The sequence below is a fragment of the Hibiscus syriacus genome, unplaced genomic scaffold (genome assembly GCF_006381635.1).
Source record: "Hibiscus syriacus cultivar Baekdansim isolate YM2019G1 unplaced genomic scaffold, ASM638163v2 tig00110388_pilon, whole genome shotgun sequence".
Taxonomy (NCBI): Eukaryota; Viridiplantae; Streptophyta; class Magnoliopsida; order Malvales; family Malvaceae; genus Hibiscus; species Hibiscus syriacus.
Genome location: NW_024062718.1, coordinates 1,368,807 through 1,392,147, shown reverse-complemented (window position 1 = coordinate 1,392,147; position 23,341 = coordinate 1,368,807). Strand labels below are relative to the sequence as shown.

At 32.3% G+C, this 23,341-nt stretch overlaps 2 protein-coding genes and 1 pseudogene across 2 annotated transcripts; 2 read left to right on the top strand and 1 right to left on the bottom strand.

The window, feature by feature from the left end:
* Nucleotides 1-734: 734 nt before the first annotated feature.
* On the bottom strand, nucleotides 735-3,049 carry LOC120122887 (F-box/LRR-repeat MAX2 homolog A-like). Its single transcript, XM_039141930.1, is given in 4 exon segments — nucleotides 735-1,743; nucleotides 1,745-1,876; nucleotides 1,878-2,103; nucleotides 2,105-3,049. Coding segments are annotated over 4 exon segments (2,067 nt in total). The 5' UTR covers nucleotides 2,929-3,049; the 3' UTR covers nucleotides 735-858.
* A 56-nt stretch (nucleotides 3,050-3,105) lies between these two features.
* On the top strand, nucleotides 3,106-13,215 carry LOC120123072 (GDSL esterase/lipase At5g03610-like). Its single transcript, XM_039142069.1, has 4 exons — nucleotides 3,106-3,212; nucleotides 7,665-7,761; nucleotides 12,599-12,908; nucleotides 12,994-13,215. Exons 1-4 carry the CDS (start codon nucleotides 3,106-3,108, stop codon nucleotides 13,209-13,211), a joined length of 732 nt encoding a protein of 243 aa, XP_038998000.1. The 3' UTR covers nucleotides 13,212-13,215.
* A 471-nt stretch (nucleotides 13,216-13,686) lies between these two features.
* On the top strand, nucleotides 13,687-21,441 carry LOC120122929 (annotated as a pseudogene).
* Nucleotides 21,442-23,341: the final 1,900 nt, after the last annotated feature.

Here is a 23,341-nt window from a genome sequence, read left to right as displayed (position 1 = left end):
GGTAGTTAAATTGCATTCTAAGTCTTATCTCATCCAAAGTGTAAGTAGTCTTGCCTAACGCGAAGACAGAGGACTAAATAAGTTTTAGTCCTAATAGGTCTCTATGTACTCAGCCTATTAGTAGGCTATTTCCTGTACGATTTCAATGTGAACATTACGAAAATAGAAACATAATTCTCTTTACCAAAAATATATATTTTCTACATGGTATCAAATTAGTTTTTTATCCATAAACCTACTTCGATGAATCCTCTTTCTCATCAGAAATCAGTCCCGGACTTGACCAAGATCCCTCCCAAAACACAATCATTGATACGTCACCCATACCAATCACCTGCAACAAGCTTAATGGCCATAACATTTGATTATCTCTCTTTGCATAGGAATTTTCTGCATCTGCGGGAACACCTGAATGCATCGCTCCTGAACTCATATGCAACTAACCCCGGGAAGGTGTACCACAAGAAAAAGGTACATGCACTATGCTGTTGCTTGATCTCTCTTTCAAACCAATTTGTTTTAGTTTTTCATCTTTCAATCATTATAAAAAAATCCCATCATTATAAAAAACCTTGTTGAGAATTAATAATTTCTCATCATTATAAAAAGCAGTTTCTTTTTATAAAAAGAAAATGGAATGAAACAAAAATAAAGCCTTGTAAAATGTTGCCTGATGCAGCACGCGGCACTTCTCAGTACAAAATTAGGCCAAAGATGGCGGATGGGATTGCATGTCAAAAACACGCAGGGCATGTGTGAGCCTTTTTGACAATTTCTTTTCATAAAATTAAAAGGGAAAAAATTACTCTTGTTCTTACTAAGCATAAATATGATTTAATCTGGGTAGGATCCTTCATTTCAGTCGAGGATGATCCGCCTATTGAGTGCAGCTTCAAAGCGACTACACGACCCTGCTCTCATTTCTGTACTCATGTCATTCTCCGGTGCCGGATAGTAGTCTGCTCTCAATTGCACGTCTCTGAGGTTAGGGATTTTAAGGAAGAACATCATGAAGTGTTCATGAGCCGTCCCGTGGATAAACAACTTCCTAAGATCAAGACATCCCGCCAGCAATCCAACTGCAGGGAGTGAGAGGCTCCTGTGGTTGACATCCCTGTCTTGCGGAGGCCAGTAATCTAGTTCACTTAGCCTCAACTCGCCGATGCCATAAAGGTAAAACCTTTCCCACAAGCTTAGGTCCATTTGGCCGGACGGTGCTGTGAGTGCATACCCAATGGTTTCACCACAATCTAGTTGCATCTTTGAAAGCCGAGGGTAGATTGCAAGGGAGCTCAATCCGAATGCTCGTTCAGCCGGTTTGTGGCGTTCCCTGCAATCCCCTTCCACCTTTATTCGAATCTCCTCCAGGCTAGGGCAATCCACAAGACCTGCCGTTGGCAATGGAGTGAGAAGCTCACCAACACCGATCCAAAGCGAAAGGTATTGCAACTTCTCCCATTTCTTGCACCAAAATCCATTGTTTCCCATAATGTCAAAATCACTCTCGTCATAAGAGTATTTGCATCTCTTCCTGCTCATCATGTCTTCATCATACTCGCTGCTGCTTCCCATTTCCAATCGGTCATGCTGAAAACTGTGCTCGGAATTCCCTATCTCATCCAATCCATTCCAGACACAATCAATATGCAGCCATTGAATCCGATCACGGATTGGCTCCACAGCTCTCAATGAAGCTGCAGCATCAAGATTCTTGCAACAAGAAATCTTGACTTTAACCAAAGTATTTTCTTAGAAAGCAAGCCATTGTCCTGAGTCCCTTCTCACTAATCCTTTTACATCCTTGAACTTCAAAGCTAGACAGCTTACAACACCCTCTCCCGATCGCAATCAATCCCATATTCGTCAAATACCCACAAATTCTTAATAGACAGCTCTCGCAGCCCCGAACATAAGGCAATCCCGTCGAGCTGAGATTCAATCGCCAGACATATCCCATGAAACTGTCCCAGCTTCAGCACTCTCAAAACCTTGCATTTAGAGTTCAACATTTCCAATGCCAACGAAGCATCCCTCACGTTCCTGCCGACATCAAGCACAAGCTCTTGAAGCATCGGCAAGCTGGAGAAGAACTCCACCAGTGTCGGTAAGCGCCGCATCCTCGGAAGTAAATCCTTCGTTCTCCGGATCACCTCGGACATCAGCCAAGGATGAAGTATCAGCCAAATGCAAAAGCGTCAATTTAGGACAGTTAGTAGCCACGGCTAACAAGGTCCCATCTCCGACGAACCCAATGTACCTAGGATCAAAATTACAAGCCACCAAAAAGTTCTTCAAGTTAGGACAAGCGGCGGTGATATCTCTAATCTCCTGAGACTTAAAACCTTCAGCAAAGGACGTCGTTAGCAAATTCAAGTGGACTAACGAGGACGATACCTCGGGGCAATATTGAAGAACCGGGGGCAGATCTTCGGTCCAGTGATAAAAGCTGGACAGATCGAGCCAATTCAGATTCTGGCACTGGTCGAACAGACAAACGAAATCTTGTCCGATTGGCCAGGAGGCGAGCCGCTGGTGCCACCTCACCAGCTTCACACGCTTCAACCCAGGCCATTGTTGGACCAAAACCTCGATCGTGGACGGCGATCTAACATAAACCGTCAAGGAGGTGACGGCGGGGAACGCGACGCGGAGGCGATGAGCCAAGAGCGGAGAAGAGGAAAGAAGGGAGTGACCCCAAGGAGAGATAAAGGAGAGGTCCAAATGAGTGACAGATCTGAAACAGGTGGGGATCATGTAAAGGTCGGTGGCGTTGCCGCGGAGCGTGAGGGAGAGGCGCGTGGCCCTGTCCAAAAGCATGAACTTACGGCAGACGAGGGAGATGGAGTTGCGGGTTCGGGTGTCGGAGATAGAAGCGAAGATGTTCAATAGAATAACATCAGGGATATCGTTAATGGTGGTGGCTGCCATCGGTTGTTATATTAAAAGTTAATGAATTGGATGAGATTATAGGAGGAGATAAGACAAGACATTTGTACCCTTTTTTTGTAGGTTTAAAGGAGAGAAATTGGGTGGTGAGAGTGAAGGGAAAGAGGAGGGTTGGTTTTCTGGTTAAAATGGCCCTTTAAAGTTTGGATAAATACTAAAATGGCAATTGGAGATGGAGATGGAGATGGAGATGGAGATAACAGTACAGTGAATAAGAGTTGTGTTTTGTCGTTCATCGGGAAGGCCACGTGGTGTAAGCATGACTAGTAGTAATAATCCCCACCCACCCCCTTTACATTTAGCTGCTTCCTGCTTTACTTTTTTTTCCCAAGATATTTTACATTCGATTAGCTATATTTATAGGGTTTATCCTCTCTGTTTTTTTTAATATTTTTATATTAATTTTTATAACTTTTTTTTATGTCTCTGTCATTTAAATTTATGAAGGTTTAGAATTACGGTAATAAAATAGTATTGTCTTAGTTTAGGTTTTAACTCATTTGAGTTTATTCCTTCTTGTTGCTTGTTATCGTCGACTTTCTGTGTATCATTCTTGTCATATTTCCTCTTTTTAAATTTTACCAAGTCTTACGTTTCTGTCTATATGCAGAGATTTTTACGCAGAGATTCATTTACAGGGATTACTTCCCATTACAGACGCGCATATGAAGACTGTTTCAACTATGCATTTATATATACATGCATTGCATTTTATCTTTATTTTTAATTTTCTGATTGCCAGAGGTCTTCCACGAAAGTTACTCTCAATCTGGCGTTAGGGACAGTCTACTATCTTACCTCCCCTTATCCAATTATATATAAGAATAGTGTTTTGTTGTTGTTGTATAATATATATATATATATATATATATATATATATATATACGTTTTAATGATTAAAAGTATTATAATAATAATAATAAATGATTAAAATAAAAATTAAATAATAAATTAATGATAAAATAACCCCTTTACATTTAGCTGCTTCCTGCTTTACTTTTTTTCCCCAAGAGATTTTACATTCGATTACATTTATAGGGTTTATCATCTCTGTTTTTTTTAATATTTTTGTAGTAATTTTTATAACTTTTTTTTATGTCTCTGTCATTGAAATTTATGAAGGCTTAGAATTACGGTAACGGAATAGTGTTGTCTTAGTTTAGGTTTTAACTCATTTGAGTTTATTCCTTCTTGTTGCTTGTTATCGTCGACTTTCTGTGTATCATTATCGTCATGTTTTCTCTTTTTAAATTTTACCAAGTCTTACGTTTTTGTCTATATGCAGAGATTTTTACGCAGAGATTCATTTACAATGATTACTTCCCATTACAGACGCGTATATGAAGACTGCATATGAAGAATGTTTCAACTATGCATTTATATATACATGCATTGCATTTTATCTTTATTTTTAATTTTCTGATTGCCAGAGGTCTTCCACGAAAGTTGCTCTCAATCTGGCATTAGGGACAGCCTACTATCTTACCTCCCCTTACCCAATTATATATAAGAATAGGGTTTTGTTGTTGTTGTATAATATATATATATATATACGTTTTAATGATTAAAAGTATTATAATAATAATAATAAATGATTAAAATAAAAATTAAATAATAAATTAATGATAAAATAACCCCTTTACATTTAGCTGCTTCCTGCTTTACTTTTTTTCCCCAAGAGATTTTACATTCGATTACATTTATAGGGTATCATCTCTGTTTTTTTTAATGTTTTTGTAGTAATTTTTATAACTTTTTTTATGTCTCTGTCATTGAAATTTATGAAGGCTTAGAATTACGGTAACGGAATAGTGTTGTCTTAGTTTAGGTTTTAACTCATTTGAGTTTATTCTTTCTTGTTGCTTGTTATCGTCGACTTTCTGTGTATCATTATCGTCATGTTTCCTCTTTTTAAATTTTACCAAGTCTTACGTTTCTGTTTATATGCAGAGATTTTTACGCAGAGATTCATTTACAAGGATTACTTCCCATTACAGACGCGCATATGAAGACTGCATATGAAGACTGTTTCAACTATGCATTTATATATACATGCATTGCATTTTATCTTTATTTTTAATTTTCTGATTGCCAGAGGTCTTCCACGAAAGTTGCTCTCAATCTGGCGTTAGGGACAGTCTAGTATCTTACCTCCCCTTACCCAATTATATATAAGAATAGGATTTTGTTGTTGTTGTATATATATATATATATATATATATATATACGTTTTAATGATTAAAAGTATTATAATAATAATAATAAATGATTAAAATAAAAATTAAAAAATAAATTAATGATAAAATAAGTAGTTTACTCTAATAATTGTTTTTATTTTATTTAGAAAGTGTTAATTTTTTTACCGTGCATGTGAATATGGTACTTGCTACTTTGACCTTACTCATTCAATTTCTCATGATGCTGGTAAAAATATTCAGACCTACTTTTTTTTTTGTCAACAACAATGTCACGTGCTTGGCGAGCCCATATTAGGCATTACTTTCCTTTCTCTTTTCATTTTCACTTATTTGTTTCCTTATCCGTTGTTTTGGTTGGAATTTTTAGTGTGTGGATATTTACATACAAATTTTTATATACGATGGGAATATCACATTTTTATAAAACACATCATTATTTAAAAATAGTTTTTATTTAATACTTTATTTTATTAATTCTTGAATTAATATTTTTTTTATTCGGTGAAGAAAAAACACTCTTCCTCAAAATCGTTTTTATAATGTATTTTTTATATAAAAGATGCCTGTCTTATGTAATTGTTTAGCCAATGATTTAAACGAAGGTTTTGTTGGTTATATCTATCGATTTAAATTTAAATTTTGTAAAGGCATTGTTGACTTAGTTAGATTTTAGGCGATTTTTTCCAAAAATCACTTTACACCTATATATTTTTTTGTTAATTACTGTTCAGGTTATATTTTTCGATCTAACACCTTTTGCAGAAAGCCGTTCACTCTGCATCGCGCTTTATGCCGATCTGGCACCACGTGGGGTAAGACGCACCCCCTGCAACGCGTCTTGTTAAATGTATAAAAAATATGGGTGTTAATTTTATAAATTCTTTTAAACTGGTGCCTAAAATGTAATTAATTTCTGTTATAGTGATATTCGTATAAAATACCAATTTTATCTATTTATTTTTTGTGATATTATTTTTAACAACAGTTAATAATGATTATTGACATTTTAAATTAATTGTTTAAAAATATTAAAATAAACTTTTAATTACAATTGAAATATCAAATTAATTATTATTCATATTTTTTAAAAAAATAAATAAAAATGCAATAAAAATAAATAAAATTCAATAAAAATATAATGTAAAGTTAAAAAATATCATCTCTTTATTTAAAATATTATTTCTAATATTAATTTTAAAAATATAAAATAAATATTAAATTTTAATTTTATTAAAAATGAATAAACATTATTAATTGTTGTTAAAAAATAATAATTCATTTAATCCCTCAATTGTAATTAAAATTTTATTTTAGTTAAGTTTATGATTGTTAAACAGTCGTAGGTGTGGAAAGCTACAGGAATCGAATGAAAATTCGATCGTACAAAGTCAATAACTTAAAATTGTCTAACTGATGTCTAAATATCAACCCAATTGTACCACGAATAAACATCCGATCAAAGAGTTGATCTTTTCTGCTCAATCTTCACAAAAATTGTTTTGTCTTATCATTAAATATTATTTTTAACAACAGTTAATAATGTTTATTCATTTTTAATAAAATTAAAATTTAATATTTTTTAAAATTAATATTAAAAAGAATATTTTAATTAAAAGGGTAATATTTTTTAGCTTTATATTATATTTTTATTGAATTTTATTCATTCTTTTAAAAAATGAATAATAATTCATTTGATTTCTCAATTGTAATTAAAAGTTTATTTTAATATTTTTAAACAATTAATTTTAAAAGTCAATAAACATTATTAACGGTTGTTAAAAATAATATCACAAAAAAATAAATAGATAAAGTTAGCGTTTTTACACAAATATCACCATAACAAAAATTAATTACATATTAGGCACCACTTTAAAAATATTTACAAAATTAACACATGTGTTTTTTACACGTTTAACTAGGCGCATTGCAGGGGCGCGCCTTTCTGCAAAGGATGTTAGATCGGAAAATATAATTTGAACGGTGCCTCAAAGAGAAATATATAGGTGTAGGGTGATTTTTGGGGGAAATCGCCTAGATTTTATTGATTAATCTCATTTTGTTTACACTTATGTCCTTAACCTTTTACAAATTTACAGTCTAATCCTTATTCATTATATTTGAATGAACTTTGTTGTTAAAACTAACAATGGTTTAATATGATACGCAGGGGTGTATTCGGTTCTGTTCGGTTTAACTTTTTACTAAAACTTAAACCGAACCGAAATAAACGAGTTTTTAGAATTTAAACCGAAATCGAATGGTTAAAAAATTGAATTATGTGAAACCGATTTTTTCGGTTCGTTTATTCGGTTTTTCAATAAAAAATTCACTTGAAACTATAAATTAAAAAAAAATTGTCTATTCGGTTCAATATGGAACAAATGGGTTCCATATAGAAAACCCGAACCGAACCGAATCAATAGAATTAAGACTTTAAACCAACCCGAAAACCGAACCGTATAAGGTCAAACCGAACCGAAACGTTTTACTCGGTTCGTGTCGATTTTTCGGTTTTCTCAGTTTCGTTGCTCAGCCCTACAACTCGGTAGCCATCGTCTCCGTCTCCGACAATGACTACTCTGCTTATCTTGCTAGGAACGCCGATGATGATCTCCAGGTGAGTTAGGTGGTGTTTGTTTTCACTGTGCAAGCTCTTCAAACCACTTATATCTGCGTCGCGCAGACCACGCGCAGACATCAGGCTTCGCAGACTGTTTGTTTTTTAGAAGACAGAAGCTCTTCAAACGTATGCGCGAGCTCTTCTTGGTGCAGACTTGATTTTATGTCTTTAAAGGTCTTCAAACATCTTCAAGAACAATTATAAAATATAGTTATTTATTAAAATAATTTTAAATAATTTAATAAGGTTATTTATTTTAAAATAATTTATTATAAAATAATTTATTTTAAAATAAATTATTATAAAATATGGATTGATTTATTTTAAAATAATTTATTTTAAATAATTTATTAGTATGAATTGATTTATTTTAAAATATGGATTGATTTATTATTGTAGTTGTATGAATTGATTTATTTTAAATAATTTATTAGTATGTATTGATTTGTTTTAAAATATGGATTGATTTATTTTAAATAATTTATTAGTATGAATTGATTTATTTTAAATAATTTATTGGTATGGATTGATTTATTTTAAAATATGGATTGATTTATTATTGTAGTTGTATGAATTGTTTTATTTTAAATAATTTATTAGTATGAATTGATTTATTTTAAAATATGGATTGATTTATTATTGTAGTTGTATGGATTGATTTATTTTAAATAATTTATTAGTATGGATTGATTTATTTTAAAATATGGATTGATTTATTTTAAATAATTTATTAGTATGGATTGATTTATTTTAAAATATGGATTGATTTATTTTAATAATTTATTAGTATTGATTGATTTATTTTAAAATATGGATTGATTTATTATTGTAGTTGTATGGATTGATTTATTTTAAATAATTTATTAGTATGAATTGATTTATTTTAAATAATTTATTAGTATGGATTGATTTATTTTAAATAATTTATTTGTATGGATTCATTTATTTTAAAATATGGATTGATTTATTATTGTAGTTGTATGAATTGATTTATTTTAAATAATTTATTAGTATGAATTGATTTATTTTAAATATGGATTGATTTATTTAAATAATTTATTATTGTAGTTGTATGGATTATTTAAATTTCAGTATTGTAAAACTAAAATTATTTAAATCTCAGTATTGCAAAACTCTTTTAAGTTTAAAAAATTAGTTTATTTATATTTCAGTTCATTTTAGCAGTCTGCAGACGTTAAAAAACAAACAGTCTTCTTCTTACAGACTGTAGACTTTTAGTCCACCTCTTCTGCTGCAGATGCCTACAGATGTGGTCCGCAGACTGCAGACCTTTTACCTCTGCAAAAACAAACACCACCTTAGTTTGGTATCTTTTTGTCGCTTAATCAAGTGTGAATATTAGAGTAAAATATCACTATTTTTTTAAAATTTCTTTTATATATTTAGAGAATTTTTATAATTATATATTTATATTCCTATATCAAACATAAACAATATCAGATATACATAAGACTGCAACTCCAAGTAATGAACCATTTTAACTGTGGGCGTTTATGGTAGGTTATCTGTGGTTCACATTTTTATATCGGCTAATTATGCCAATGCTAGCTTGGTAGGTAACTTTAACACTCAACTTTTTAATTTTAATCAAAATAAACTTTTAATAAGATCGTTAATTAAATGTTAACATGACATAATATCACATTATTAAAAAATTATTACTATATCATATTAGTTATTAATTTAATATATTAAGATGATAACATATTATCATCTTATTGATCAATAAAAATTGGATGATGTTGTCATACTCGACGAGCATGGGTGAACACCGTTAACGACGAGTACCATTTAATTAATTTATAAAACGTTAAATTATAAAGTACTAAACGTATAATTATAAATTAGTTAAAAATCTATATGTAATTTAATTAAAATATAATATTTATAAAAACATTAGTTTTTAGAGTAAATTATACCATTAACCACCTAACTATTTACCCATTTTACTTTAACCATTAATTTTTCAATTTTTTCAATTTTGTCAATCTGATCCTAACTATTTAAATCTTTTCAATCAAGCCACCTGCCTTTAAATATTAACGGAGGAGATGAAGTAGTAGTTAATAAAATTTGTATAATTACACATTTAGTACTAATTACTTATATATTCTATTAATTTGGTCCTAATTTTTATTTAATTCTATAAATTTAATCCTCAATCTGATGGTGACATTTGTCACTGTGTGATTGAATGTTTTCTTAATATTTTTTATTTGATTTAATAAATTTTTCGTCCAATCAAATGATGTCACATGTCTAATATACAAAACGTTAGGCACCCTAACCATTAAGTTGAAACACTAAATTTGTCTAATATACAAAACATAATCTATATAGTTAATGATAATAAATGATCTTATAAGAACTCAAACATAAAATAATTAAATAGTATATATATATATATACATAAATAAACATTTTAATTGATTAATAAATGAATATGTTTTATTTATATTTAAAATCACATTTAATGCAAAAAATAAAATAAAAGTGAATTTAATATGTTATAATTGAAATGCATCATTTGACATATTTTAAATTAATAAATTGTCTTCATTATTCTAATTTTATTGAACTGAAATGTATCATATCTTATGTTTTAAAATATTACAATGTCGATCGGATTCTAATCTTATTTAACAACGCTATATTAAAATAGACTAATTCAATAAAATCAAGTTTTCCCTAAATTTTTCTTCAAATATATAATGAACAAATAATAAAATATAAAATTCTTACTCTAATAGGATATAAACAAGTCAATGTATAAGTTAAAATGATAACTACGATAAGCCCTCAATTATCAGAAAAATTATAAGTCAACGAAGCTCTTCATTATATTTCAATTATAATATACTAAAATTATTAGTCAACGAAGCTCTTCATTATATTAATCAATTATAATATTTGTGTGTCTGTATATATATATATATATATATATATATATATATATATATATATATATATATATATATATATATCATATTATTGTATTATTCAATTATTTCATGTTGGAGTTCTTATTAGGTCATTTTTCCTTTTTTATTGCCATTAACTATATATATTATGTCGTGTTAGGTTTAAACCCCATTAGCAACAGTTATTGATTCAATTTATTTTCTATTCATTCAATTGGTGACACGCAACACCATTTGATTGGATGGAAAATTTATTAAATTAAATAAAAAATATTAAGAAAAAACATCCAATCAGATTGTGACATTAAAAATTTATTTACTGCCATGTCATCTCCTCTGTTAATATTTAACGACAGGTTGCTTGATTGATAATATTTAAATAGTTAGGTGACCCGATTGATAAAATTGAAAAATCAGTGGTTAAAGTAAAATAGGTAAATAGTTAGGTGGTAAATGGTATAATTTACCCTAAAATTAATGTTTTATAAATATTGTATTTTAATTAAATTACATTTAGTTTTTTTTACTAATTTATAGTTATACATTTAGTACTTTATATTTTTAACTTTTTATAAATTAATTTAATAATATTCATCGTTAACCGTATTCACCCACGCTCGACGAACATTATAGAATTTTTCATAAAAAAATATGTCAAATACTTTATTAAGGAGAGGATTTAAACTTGGGGTCTATTATAAAGTTGTACAAGACTTAAACACTATATCAAATGAATAAATTATTAAATAATTTTTAAAAATAATATTTAAGTTAAACAGCAATTAAAATTAATTCTTGCATTAGATATTACTGAACGTTGTCCGCTAACTCATTTATACCACTAATTTTTTAATTTTACCCATTATAATAGTAAATTTTTGTTTTACGTTCAATTATGTCACTCTGCTTAAGTCAATAATGAGACGATCACATGATTAACGATTGTTGTCGTGACATGTCACACCAGAGCGATGTCATTCTTGTGAAGTTGTTTTGATGCCTAAACTAACGTTATTTTAGATACTAAACTTTAGAGGTATATCGGTTTTGTCGCTGAACTTTTAAATATTTTATCTTTTTGGCATTGTATTTTTTGGTCGTCGCCGACAGTCAATCATTGCCCATTACTGATTATCTTTCGCAATAAAATCGGTATCAGACGTTTATATTTCACTCATCTTTTGTCTCCTAAGATTAGTTTTTCACGAAATTCACTCAAAATCGACGAAATTAAACTAAAAGTCTACTATTTTTCAGATGTTTAGAGGCTTTCTTAGATTTACAAGATGTAAGGTGTTTGTTTGAAAATCCGAACTGTGAGAAGTATTATTTCAAGAAGACAAACAACATACTTCAAAACTAGCCTGATCATATAGTCATTGAAACAAATCAGAGTATTAATACATCGAACTTTTAAAGAGATTTCCATTGGTTTCAATTGAGTTTTATGAAAAATCAATCAATCGGAGAAGAAAGTAAATGAAATATGAACGTTTGGGTATCAATCTTGCCGCGAAAGACAACCAATAATGGGTGGTAATTGGTTGTCGATGACGGTTGAAAAGTGCAATACAAAATAAGTAATTTTTTTTTAAAAAAAAGACCAGTGACAAAATCAATACACATCCCTAAAATTTAGTGCATAAAACAATGTCGTTTTAGACATCAATAATCGTCGACAAAATGACATCATTTTGGTATGGTAGATCATGTCAATAATCGTTAACTATGTTATTATTCCGTTATTGAATTAACGGCATATGACAATCAATAATTGAATTTTTAGCTTCCACTTTTTATATAAATACACACACAAATCCAACTCTTAAAACTACTTATGTGCCTCTCTACAAGCGTTTTATAATAACTTGAATTCCTTTCCCATTTGTCAGAAATTGCCAGCATTCGCTAAAACGATTATGCAGCAGTTGGGCGAAAACTTGGAAAGAATCCAAGGTTTAGGAGTGAAAAGAATAGCAGTTATATTGATTGAGCCAATGGGATGCGTACCTCTACAAGCTGCCTCTTCGTCGTATACAAATTGCAGTGAAGTTTTGAACTTAGGATCGAAGTTCCACAACCAAATGCTGAAGCAAGCTCTCAAAAACTTGAATGATAAGAGCAACTCAACAGTTTTCGTCACCCTTGATCTCTACAATGTTTTTATTTCAGCTCTAAACAAGCTCAGGAAGCGTGCATCAGGTACTCTATATTCATTCCATTTACATGCACAGAAATGACATATTGAGCCAAGGGATCAGATTTTGGGTTTGTGTGATTTTTGCAGGAAGTTTGGGAATGAAGAATCCATTGAAGCCATGTTGTGAGGGAAAAGAGAAGGGGAAATATTACTGTGGAAGTATGGATGAGAGTGGGGCAAAACAGTATGGTATTTGTGAGAATCCAAACTTGTCATTGTTTTGGGACACTGTCCATCCTTCGCAGAATGGTTGGCATACAATTTTCTCCTCTCTACGATCTTCACTCCACACATTCATCACCTAGTTACTTTTCTAAAGTATATGTACATATATATGTTCCATGACCAGAAGCATTGAAGACAGGTAAAAGTGTTGAAGCTGCATATAATATTGAATTTTCGGTCTTCGAATACCAAAAATTTCTTAATCGATGTTCAGAGTGTTATAAACAGTGTGTCAAAGAAATTAGAAGTCTATATCACGATGGAGACGAAAGTTAGTTCTATTTACCCTTATTTTCTCTTGAAGATGGATTTGATTTACCATCTCATGAATTTGTATGTGTGGTATTATAGTTTTATGGAATGACATTTTGGAAAATTATTGGGATGGTTACTTATCCATTTTGGACAATTTAAGTATCTATTTTAATAAAAAATTAGAAAATAATATAGTTTGGACTAATTTCGGAATAATTTCTGAAGAACCTACCATTGGCATTTGTTAAAATACTGAAATTTGCAAAGAGCAGCATTACCTCTAATTCTAAACTAGGCTCGAGAGTGAAATCCAACTTGACCAGTTCCTTACTTTCTCTCATGATCAAACCCCGATCGCTGTCAGTGTTATTGAATCTTCGATAGCTGGTGAGAATAAGAAATAAAAATCATTGAGAGAGAAAACAAGTTTTGGACAAATGCATTACTGGGTTCGAGCTACTGCTTCTGATTTCTCCGGAGCTATTCCCCAGCCTCGAAGGTAAAGCTAAATCTACGTGTTTGCAAATTGTTTTTGTAATAGAAGATTTACCTGATTGATTCTTGCATGGTTTCTCAGTGGTCACACCGCTGTTCCCATCGGAAAATCCAAGATCGTTGTGTTTGGTGGCCTTCTCGACAAGAAATTCATTCCTTAATGACATCGCTGTTTATGACATCGGTACTTTGATTTTTTCCCCCTTCTATTTCCTTCTTAGATTTTATTGGGATTGTTCTTTGGTATTTGGTGAAAGTTCTTTTTTTAAATAAATAAAAAAAAGACTTCATTGTCGCTCTGGGTTTTACTGTTTCGTTCAGCTGGATTGTAACCTTAATTTTGATTTAGGCATGCGAAAATGCACCGGTTAAGCTCATTTTAAGAACCTATGGTCAAATTTGTATGATTTCATAGTTCGTTTTTAACTGTATGAAAACCAGTACCTAATTGCATTCAATAGTGTGCTGAAACGATTGATTTAGGTTTTGTTTTTGAATTGAGTAAAGTGGTTTAATTCCTTATATGTTGATGCAACTATTCTGTGAATGGCATCAATGGGAAATTTCACTTCTTTTCATAAAACATGAATTAATTCTCAAAAGAATGATCGTGGAACTTGGGAAGAAACTAATGCTTATCTTTGTAAAAGTAATAGTGATGAAACAACTTAAGCTAGCTTGTGCAGTTTTTTATCCAGGAAATGGGTGCTCGGGATTTTATAAGGATTGAGTTCTTGTTTTTTTTTCCTAGGAAAAGTGTGCATGGGGTTTAGAAGCACGGTGGGATTTTGTTCACTCAGGCTGGGTTTGTGTGGTGGCTCCGGCCTAGCCAATTAGAGCTAATTAAATCTATTATATTGAGGTCTTAATCTGTTGGGTTGGAGGAGAGAATGATGCGGGTTAGATTCCTTCAAAATTGGTATTTTCACTGTTGCTTCTATTGGGGGAAGTTTTGAGGGTAAAGTTACACTGTTTATTGGTATAACTCCCTTTGTCATATTATTCTATTCCTAACAGTTCTTTGCATTTTATCCTTACATTCATTCTTTGTGGCCATTAGAGGTATGCAAACCAGTTAGCTAGTGGGAGAGATTGTTATATGGAGTTGCAGTGTTAAATACCTTTGTATTTTCTACCGTGTAGTTTGTAAGAATGTGTCACCTCTTTTGGGAATGCGGTTTCTCTATACATTTATGGAAAAGGTTTCTTGATCCTTGTAACAATGATCGGGCAATTGGTGATTTGGAGTTTGATCTTCGATGAATGCTTACACATGCAAAAGGAAATTATTTTGGAGATTTATAGTTCAGATTTGGAATGTACGATTTAACATGTCTTGATTGTTTGGAAGAAGAGACACTATGCTTGTGTATATAGGACTAAGGATGGTTAAATGATATTCATCATACCATTAGATGTAAAGTAAGTTGTTTTTCAAACACAACTCATTCTAGAAAAAAATGTGAGATTTATTATGATTGGTGTTTTTTCTGTAACATGCCTAGCACTCTTTAAGAATCATTATTGTATATTTTTAATAGTTTTCATTGTTGCCGTACTATGTTGTTTGAATGGTAAAATAAGTAAACCTTGTACATCTGGCAATCACTTCCATAAACCTTAAGGGGCTATCTGCTAGTATTGATCTGTACTTTTTTTCTTAATTGGTGCAGAGAACAGACTATGGTTTCAGCCAGAATGTACTGGAAATGGATCAGATGGACAAGTTGGTCCCAGCCCACGAGCATTTCATGTTGCTGTTGCAATTGATTGTCATATGTTCATCTTTGGCGGCCGTTCTGGTAACAGAAGGTATGAAGCTTCAAGAGTCCGTACAAATCTATTTGTTTTATGACTCAAACATTTCTAGACACATGCTATTGATGATGGTTTTAATATCCAGGTTAAGTGACTTTTGGGTCCTTGACGCTGGTAAGATTCTCTTTCCATTATCTTGGTGTAAGCTTCTCGAACCTTATTTTTAACCTGTTTAATCAATTGAATATATTTATTCTAGATATATGGCAATGGTCAGAGTTAACAAGTTTTGGTGACCTACCTTCATCACGGGATTTCTCTGCAGCTGCAGCTATTGGAAATAAAAAAACTGTTATGTATGGTATTCTTGGATTCCACTCTGATTGTTTGTCTACGTATAGTATATTTTTTAACTAGTGATGATTTGAGTGCAGGTATGGCGGTTGGGATGGTAAAAAGTGGTTGTCAGATTTGTATATCTTGGACACAAGTAACTTCTTTGCTCTGGGATTTTATTTGTTCTCCTTCTTCCTTCATTAAGTTACTTATCCCTGGATAGTAAGACAACATATTAAGTAACAAGAGGATGTCCTTGAACAGTATCACTCGAGTGGACCGAACTTTCAGTTACTGGATCACCACCACCACCTAGATGCGGCCACACAGCTACTATGGTTGAGAAACGGTTGCTTGTCTTTGGTGGCAGAGGTGAAGTGCTTTTATAGCAGCCCTATTGTTACATTGTTCATAAAGTAATAATAGTAACATATTGTTTACGGTAGAAGCAAGATGGCATTTTATGTCTTCTTGAAGATATATATCTTTGATACTTGTTTGCTAGAAGCGTGCTTGGTTTTGAAAAACATTCTTTTTTTCATATAATTGAGCTGCATGGACTCTTTTTAAACTTTGACAGGTGGTGGTGGGCCGATCATGAGTGATTTATGGGCTTTGAAAGGTCTTATTGAAGAAGGTTTGTATTTGAATTTTCTTTTCCATTTTAGTAGTGCAGATAAACAATATTTCTTTAATGAAATTATTGAATAGTAATTTCCTTAGTGATGTTTGTATTATTCTTGAAAACTGGTTTTTAAATTGTAAAAGAGTTTCCTACTTAATTCTATCTATATAATTGCTTTCACTATCCTTTGATGAGTTACTTAGTCCAATTTGAAAGATGTTTGCTTCTCTCTATGAAATGATTTCTTAGTAGTGCTCTTATATAAGATTAAGCTAGCTTCCCTAGTGGCTGTACAAATATTTAAGGGAGCAATAACATGAATCCTAAAATTATTTCTAGGGCTATTTGCAGTTTTCGCTTCCATGATGATAATAAATTTTTCATGTTATTGTTTTTCCCTATGGATAATTTTATACAGACAATCTTACTGCATGTTTGCTTCAATTGGATAGACAAAGCCAGACTATGTATGAATTAAATTATTACCTCCAACCCAACCCATTGTTAATTATTAATTAATTTTTTTATGAGAGACATCCTTCCCTTCTTATATTTTATCTCAACAGTTATTTATCTTTAATATATGCAAGCAATGTTGCTTTATTGCATTTAGAATAAATGTTTCTAATTTTAGATTGCTGTAATGAATTTTTATTTAGTTGACTTATGTTTTCTTTCTTGCGGAAGGAAGAGAATGAAACACCTCGATGGACCCAATTGAAACTTCCAGGTCAAGTTCCTTCTCCCCGTTGTGGACATACAATCACATCCGGAGGGCACTATGTAATGTCATCTCTAAACCCAACTGATTTAGCGATGTATCTTAATACCGCAGAACTAAAAACTGCTGAAGATGCAAACATGCTTCCTTATTCATACCCTTCCATCACTCATGTGGTGATATACCATATGAGAAAATGAATTTTTGCATTTACTCTTAATTTATGACTGAATTATTGAAAATATAGGAACCCTTCTATGCTATTTTCGTGATGAGCATTTTTCCTTTTTATCTAGGGTTTAAATTAGGGCAAGGATTATAAGTTCTTTTAGTATAAATAAGCTGTAAAAATATATTTCCATCCAACCTTTTTTTTCTCTTTTAATCAGTAGACTTCAGAAACTGGAGGTTTTTATAATTCTACATTTTCGAGAGTTCTAACTTCTGTCTTACTCGTTTTTGAACCTTAATTCTATTGATTTTTTGATGTTTTCTTCCTAAACAAGATCATTATAAACTACAACTAACTACCTAAAGAAAAAGGTGTGGATTGCACAATTGAGTACAAAAGCTAAATTCTTATAAAAAAAAAGTTCAAAAGCTAAATAACACATTCAAGGTGCTCTCGGTTTGAAGAAGATTTGCAGATTCTCCTAAGAGAAGAAGTAATTTTGATGGATAATTTGTATTTCTAGGGGGACTTGGAAGACCAAAGAGGACATGAATGGAAACCTTTTACTGAGGGGCATTATAATTGATCCTTACAGTGCCCCCCCCCTTCCCCCCTTCCTTCCTTCCTTCCAGGTGTAGTGGGAAAATATTTAGTTCGTAGATTTCCTTTTTAAAAAGATTTTATGTTTAATATCGATAGTATCTGCATGTTTCTTTAAAGTTGTAAGAATTATCATTGTCACTGTTATTCTTAGTATCATTATTTGTTATTCTAATGCTAATGCTCAAGTTCTTTTCTTTTACATTCTGACTTATTTTCTCCCCTTCATTGCAGCTCTTGTTATTTGGAGGACATGGAACTGGTGGTTGGTTGAGTCGTTACTATATTTATTGCAATGATTGTATTGTGTTGGACAGATGTAAGTATTTCATTTTTGGTTTTCTCCAACTCATTGCATGTTGCACCATGATGGCTTCAGGTGGTGCCGTTCTTGCACCTTTTCATTCCTGACCAATAAAAAAAGGGTAAAACAAAATGGAAGAGGGAGAGAAAGGTGGAACTCTATAGTTATATGTTTAGATACAAAATTGTTGAAGCACATTGGCCTCAGGTTTTGACTTTGACCAAAGAAATAATGGACTTGAATAGTGGTTGGTTAAACTTATAAAGATTTTGGGTGTAATATAATTCATTTTGGATGCAAGAATGTTTATGCTTAATGTCGCAGCTTTCCATAACTTCAGTCTACAAACAAGAGTTTAGAAGGATGTGTATATTTATACTGATACTCTCGACAATTATCTCTACTGTGCAACTCCATATTGTTTTTACAAGATTTTGATCCCTGTCCTTCCCCATGCGTAGTGATTTATGTACTTTATCTTGTTCTGACTAGTGGTTTAATTGCCTCAATCTAGTGTCTGCTCAGTGGAAGCGCCTAGCTATTGGGAATGAACCCCCTGCTGCTCGAGCATACCATTCTCTAACTAAAATAGGTCCGCTCTATCTGTTATTTGGTGGGTTTGATGGCAAATTAACATATGGGGATATATGGTGGCCGGTTCCTGAAGGTACTAAATTTACTTTCAGCTATTATATTTTTGTATCATATGACTTTTCTCAAGTGACAGGAAGTGCTTACAACCTGATTCCTGTGAATGGATAACTTACTGTGAGGAAAGAAATGAGATAGATAGAACATGAACTTCTATGTTACCGTGAGAAATTCCCCTTAATTTTTGCAGAATGTGCATTTGCTTGTTTCTCTAAATTGCATCTCCAATTTCATTCATAATGTTACCATTTTTAAATGCTTTTGGCTTTGTCTCCTTATAGGGGACCCAGTTGCAAACCGGTTTATTGAGTCCCCGCCAAAAAATGTTCCTGATAGTAAGGATATGGCTGCGGAAAATATGCAATCTGCTTTCAAGGTATCTATCATCCGACACCGCACCATTTTTTATGCCTTTCAAAAATGAAATTACCAGTTGGGCTTCTAGCTCATGCCCCTTTCTTAACTTGAAGATTCATTTGGAAAAATCTTTTCTTCCAGGGTTATGTTAAACTCTCATCTTGTTTAACGTATATAATAGCTCAAGTTCGGATGAATAGTCAAGCCATCTTTTTTTTGATAAGAAATAGTCAAGCCATCTTGTTTAGAAAGTAAATATTCAAGGTTGAATAAGATGATTGTGTAGAATGATGTAGCTGATTCTAGGAGAAATCATTATATTAATCACCGTGGAAGTATTGCAAGTACATTTCTACTAAGTTTGAAACTTTTGAATTAATTTATTGGCAATTCAATTTCTGAAGTCCATGGACTTGTTCAGTGTCCTTTTATAAACATGGTTTAATTCTAAGCTGATGTTTTCTGTCACCTTTGGGTAATTTACCTTTGCTGTCTGTCCATTCAATGCTGTTTCAGCCCAATCTGATGGTATCCGTTTCTTCCACGGGAAAGCTGAAGAGAAAATGATGTGATTACCGAGTTGCAAAGCAAGCTGGGAATTTCAGTTTCAATCTCAGGTCCTGTGCTTCAGATACTAGATGAGTCTGAAGACAAAGAGTTCTTTGAACTGGGATCAAGGTTAACTGGAGAAAGCGTTTCTAGTGGCGAACAGGGTTTGACCAATCAGGTATGTTTTAATGTTTGATTGTTTTCTTTTTGGGTGTTTTCTGGTAATAATATTTTCAATGGTGGAACAAACAGACAATTGAGATTCTTCGTGATCATTGGCGGACAACTACACCAAGTTCAATATCTTTTTCTTATTTCTCCAAGTCCTAGTATAATTTTCAACTCAGCTTGTTTGAAGCTTTGGGATTTTCTTTTTTGGTGTGTGTGCATGTGTGACCTTGAATTTCTTTTACAAAATTATCAGCAGCCAATTGTGCGGATAATATTCTGCAACTTATCTTGGGGATATCATCAGGTTGCAGGTCAGAATATAAGTGCAAATCATAGTCTAGAACATGAGTGGATACTGATAATATTCTGTCACTTATCTTGGAGATATCATCAAGTAATATGTCAGAATTTAAGTTAATGTGTGCAAATCAATTTTTCTTTTTGGAGCCACTCAATGATGGGATGAAACTTTGATTTGGTTATCCATTTTACCACTTCTTACACCTTATAAGTTTGTTTCTTGGTTATTTTCTGATTGTCAAATGGCAGAGCCAATAACGGATCTGATATTCAGTCTATTGATTCATGGTTATCGAGAAAAGAAGATTACAAGTTTTATCACTTGAAAAATGTTTCTCGGGTATGATTTACATAGATGTTGATCCAGTATATTATTTATTGTTTGTCTGCTTTTCTTCTATTTTTTCGGTTTTGTGCACAATAAAGGAAAAGGAATTGTTTGTTGACAATTGCTAGCAAGTAAAATAAACATTATTCGTCCGCTTAGAGTTTACCATTTTACATGCAGTGATTACAGCTTGAAATAATCAGATGTGTGGTTTAAATTATGTGAATGGTTGATTGGTAAAAAGCATTATATCACTTTTTATTGTTGAAGCACTAACCTAACCTTGAACATGGGTCCTATTGGTCGAGTTGTTTATATATGTGCAGTATTCTTTATACGATAAACTATAGAGTGGTTTAATGGTGTTCGGTTGCTTACTCGTGTAATAAATCCTTTGTTATTGGAATTACTTTAAACTTAACTGGACTAGTGGACTTATATAATGTGTTTTTCTTCTTGCTCTATTCCCCTATTTGTTTACTGCTTCACCTTGGGTTTCTTTGTTCTCTTATTTTCAGCTACGGATAGATGATATTCCGAAACTGCTAGCCGAATACAAAAGGATTCTACCTGAGCAGAACACATCTGGACCGACAGCAGGGTTGGAGTAACACACTGTGAAAAATATATGACAAACAATAAAACGGAAATGGATTAACATTAGAGTATATCAATTTACGTAATGTTGTCCGACACTACATGTCTAGCTTGTTACAAATATAATTAGTTCGAGCTACATTACCATGCAGAATTGTATTCTTGATATCTAGGCAGTTATCAGGAATGAACACAGATTTTATGTTGGGGACGATTTTTTTTCCGAAGGGAGCAACAGCCAGCCCCATCCCTGGTCATTTCATGGAAATTGAAACGAATAATTGGACACAAGGTAATTTGGTCACTGAATTGAGAGTATTTGAATAGTCAACACCATAGACTTGGACATATTTTACTAAATCCCCAGTATCATTACCATTTATGACCACTATCTCTTCTACCATTGCATCACACTGACTAGGGTGGGATTAGGCTTCGTTAACAATTTTGAGAATTGCAACACAATCTAATGATGCAATAAAAAAACAGAATCTATTGAATGATGTATGTCCTTGTATGTTTAACGACTCCATAGTGTAGATCCATTTCGTCTCATGTAAGTGTGATCAGTGACAGGGTTCTTGGGGATCATGGATTAGGTTTCGTCTCATGTAACAATATAAAAACATTATTGATTTATAATAAATCAATTAATTACTCACAGGGATAACAAAATGTTGATATGACTCATTAAATTGAGTGATATGACCAGATGGAATTTTGATATGACTCATTAAATTGAGTGATTTGACTCTCGTCATGTGAGACAACTATGTTGACCGACTATTTGACTCTCCTTTTTAAAAACGCCTAATCCCTTTGCTTGACCGTCTGAGGCGAGACAACCACGTTAACCGGCTGCTATTGCTGAACGTGGTGATCTAACTAGTACATTCTTTTCGCTCTAGAGTTGTTGCAGGGCTTTATCAGAAACCATTTTTGCATGGGCTGGTGACCGGTAATGTGTTGCACTGTGTGATCTAATTTGTTTTGAGGCAGAGCACAAATGCCTAACAAACAGCATTCGCTTTATAACCCATTCTCCCAGTGAAAAAAACAGCAGGTCCCATCCATGATGAAACAAAAACTCCGACAAAGAGAAGATATTTGATAAATCCCAATCCTGCAGAAAGTAATCATTGCTCGGAGCAAAAAGATCACTGATGAGATCTGCATAAAATGAAGAATGAAGAGGAAGAAGAGTTCTCTTGGATGACGCGGTGTACCATAAGTCCAATTTGTTCACAAAACTCACGAGTTAAAAAATTATGCAGGTAATAAATGCTTTCATGATCAGAGATTTAAATAACGGTCGTTATATAGCGGTAACAATATCGTCTGAAACTATTATTGTATTATTGTATTATTGTATGACGAGACATGAAGCTTTTGATTTTCACCAAAAGGGTAGATGAGGCACGATCTTAGTCCCTTAAGGCACTAGAAAGTAACAGGAACATCGAAACAAGTTTTTTGACATCTAAATCTAGCTGATTGGAGCATATGGAACAATAACATACGACTGACGAAGTTTCACAAGAAATCGTAAGAAAAATAAAAGAGAACATACCAAACGATAGAAAAGTATACAAATGGAAAGGCATAATGTCAAAAAAAATACTCTTAGCGTATGACTAAATAGTCACTTTGGTACCTATTCTTTTTTTGGAATATTTTGACCTCAAACGTTTCATTTTGAGGCAAAAAAGTCAATTCGTTGATAGAAATCGTTAGTTAACAAATGATTAATACTTTAGAATATGGTCATTTTTAACCTAAAATAAAACGTTGAGAGCCAAAATGCTCTAAAAAAAATAAGAGACAAACTGACTATTCAGTCAAATGTTAAGAATATTTTTGTGCTAAAATGAAACGTTGGGACCAAAATGATATTTTAATAAATGTTGAGGGCTAAGCAATATGCCAAATGGAAAAAGGCCAAATTTAAGCTAGAATTAGGTTTATACACTCAGGTTTTTTTCCCTAACCTC

What these genes read in the sequence shown, in the direction of transcription:
- LOC120123072 (XM_039142069.1), top strand. Translation starts at nt 3,106, where the DNA reads ATGGCAATTGGAGATGGAGATGGAGATGGAGATGGAGATAACAGTACA. An exon ending in ACGTGGTGTAAGCATGACTA is followed by an intron (nt 3,213 to 7,664) that starts GTAGTAATAATC and finishes CGGTTTTCTCAG; the next exon opens with TTTCGTTGCTCAGCCCTACA. An exon ending in GCTCAGGAAGCGTGCATCAG is followed by an intron (nt 12,909 to 12,993) that starts GTACTCTATATT and finishes TGATTTTTGCAG; the next exon opens with GAAGTTTGGGAATGAAGAAT.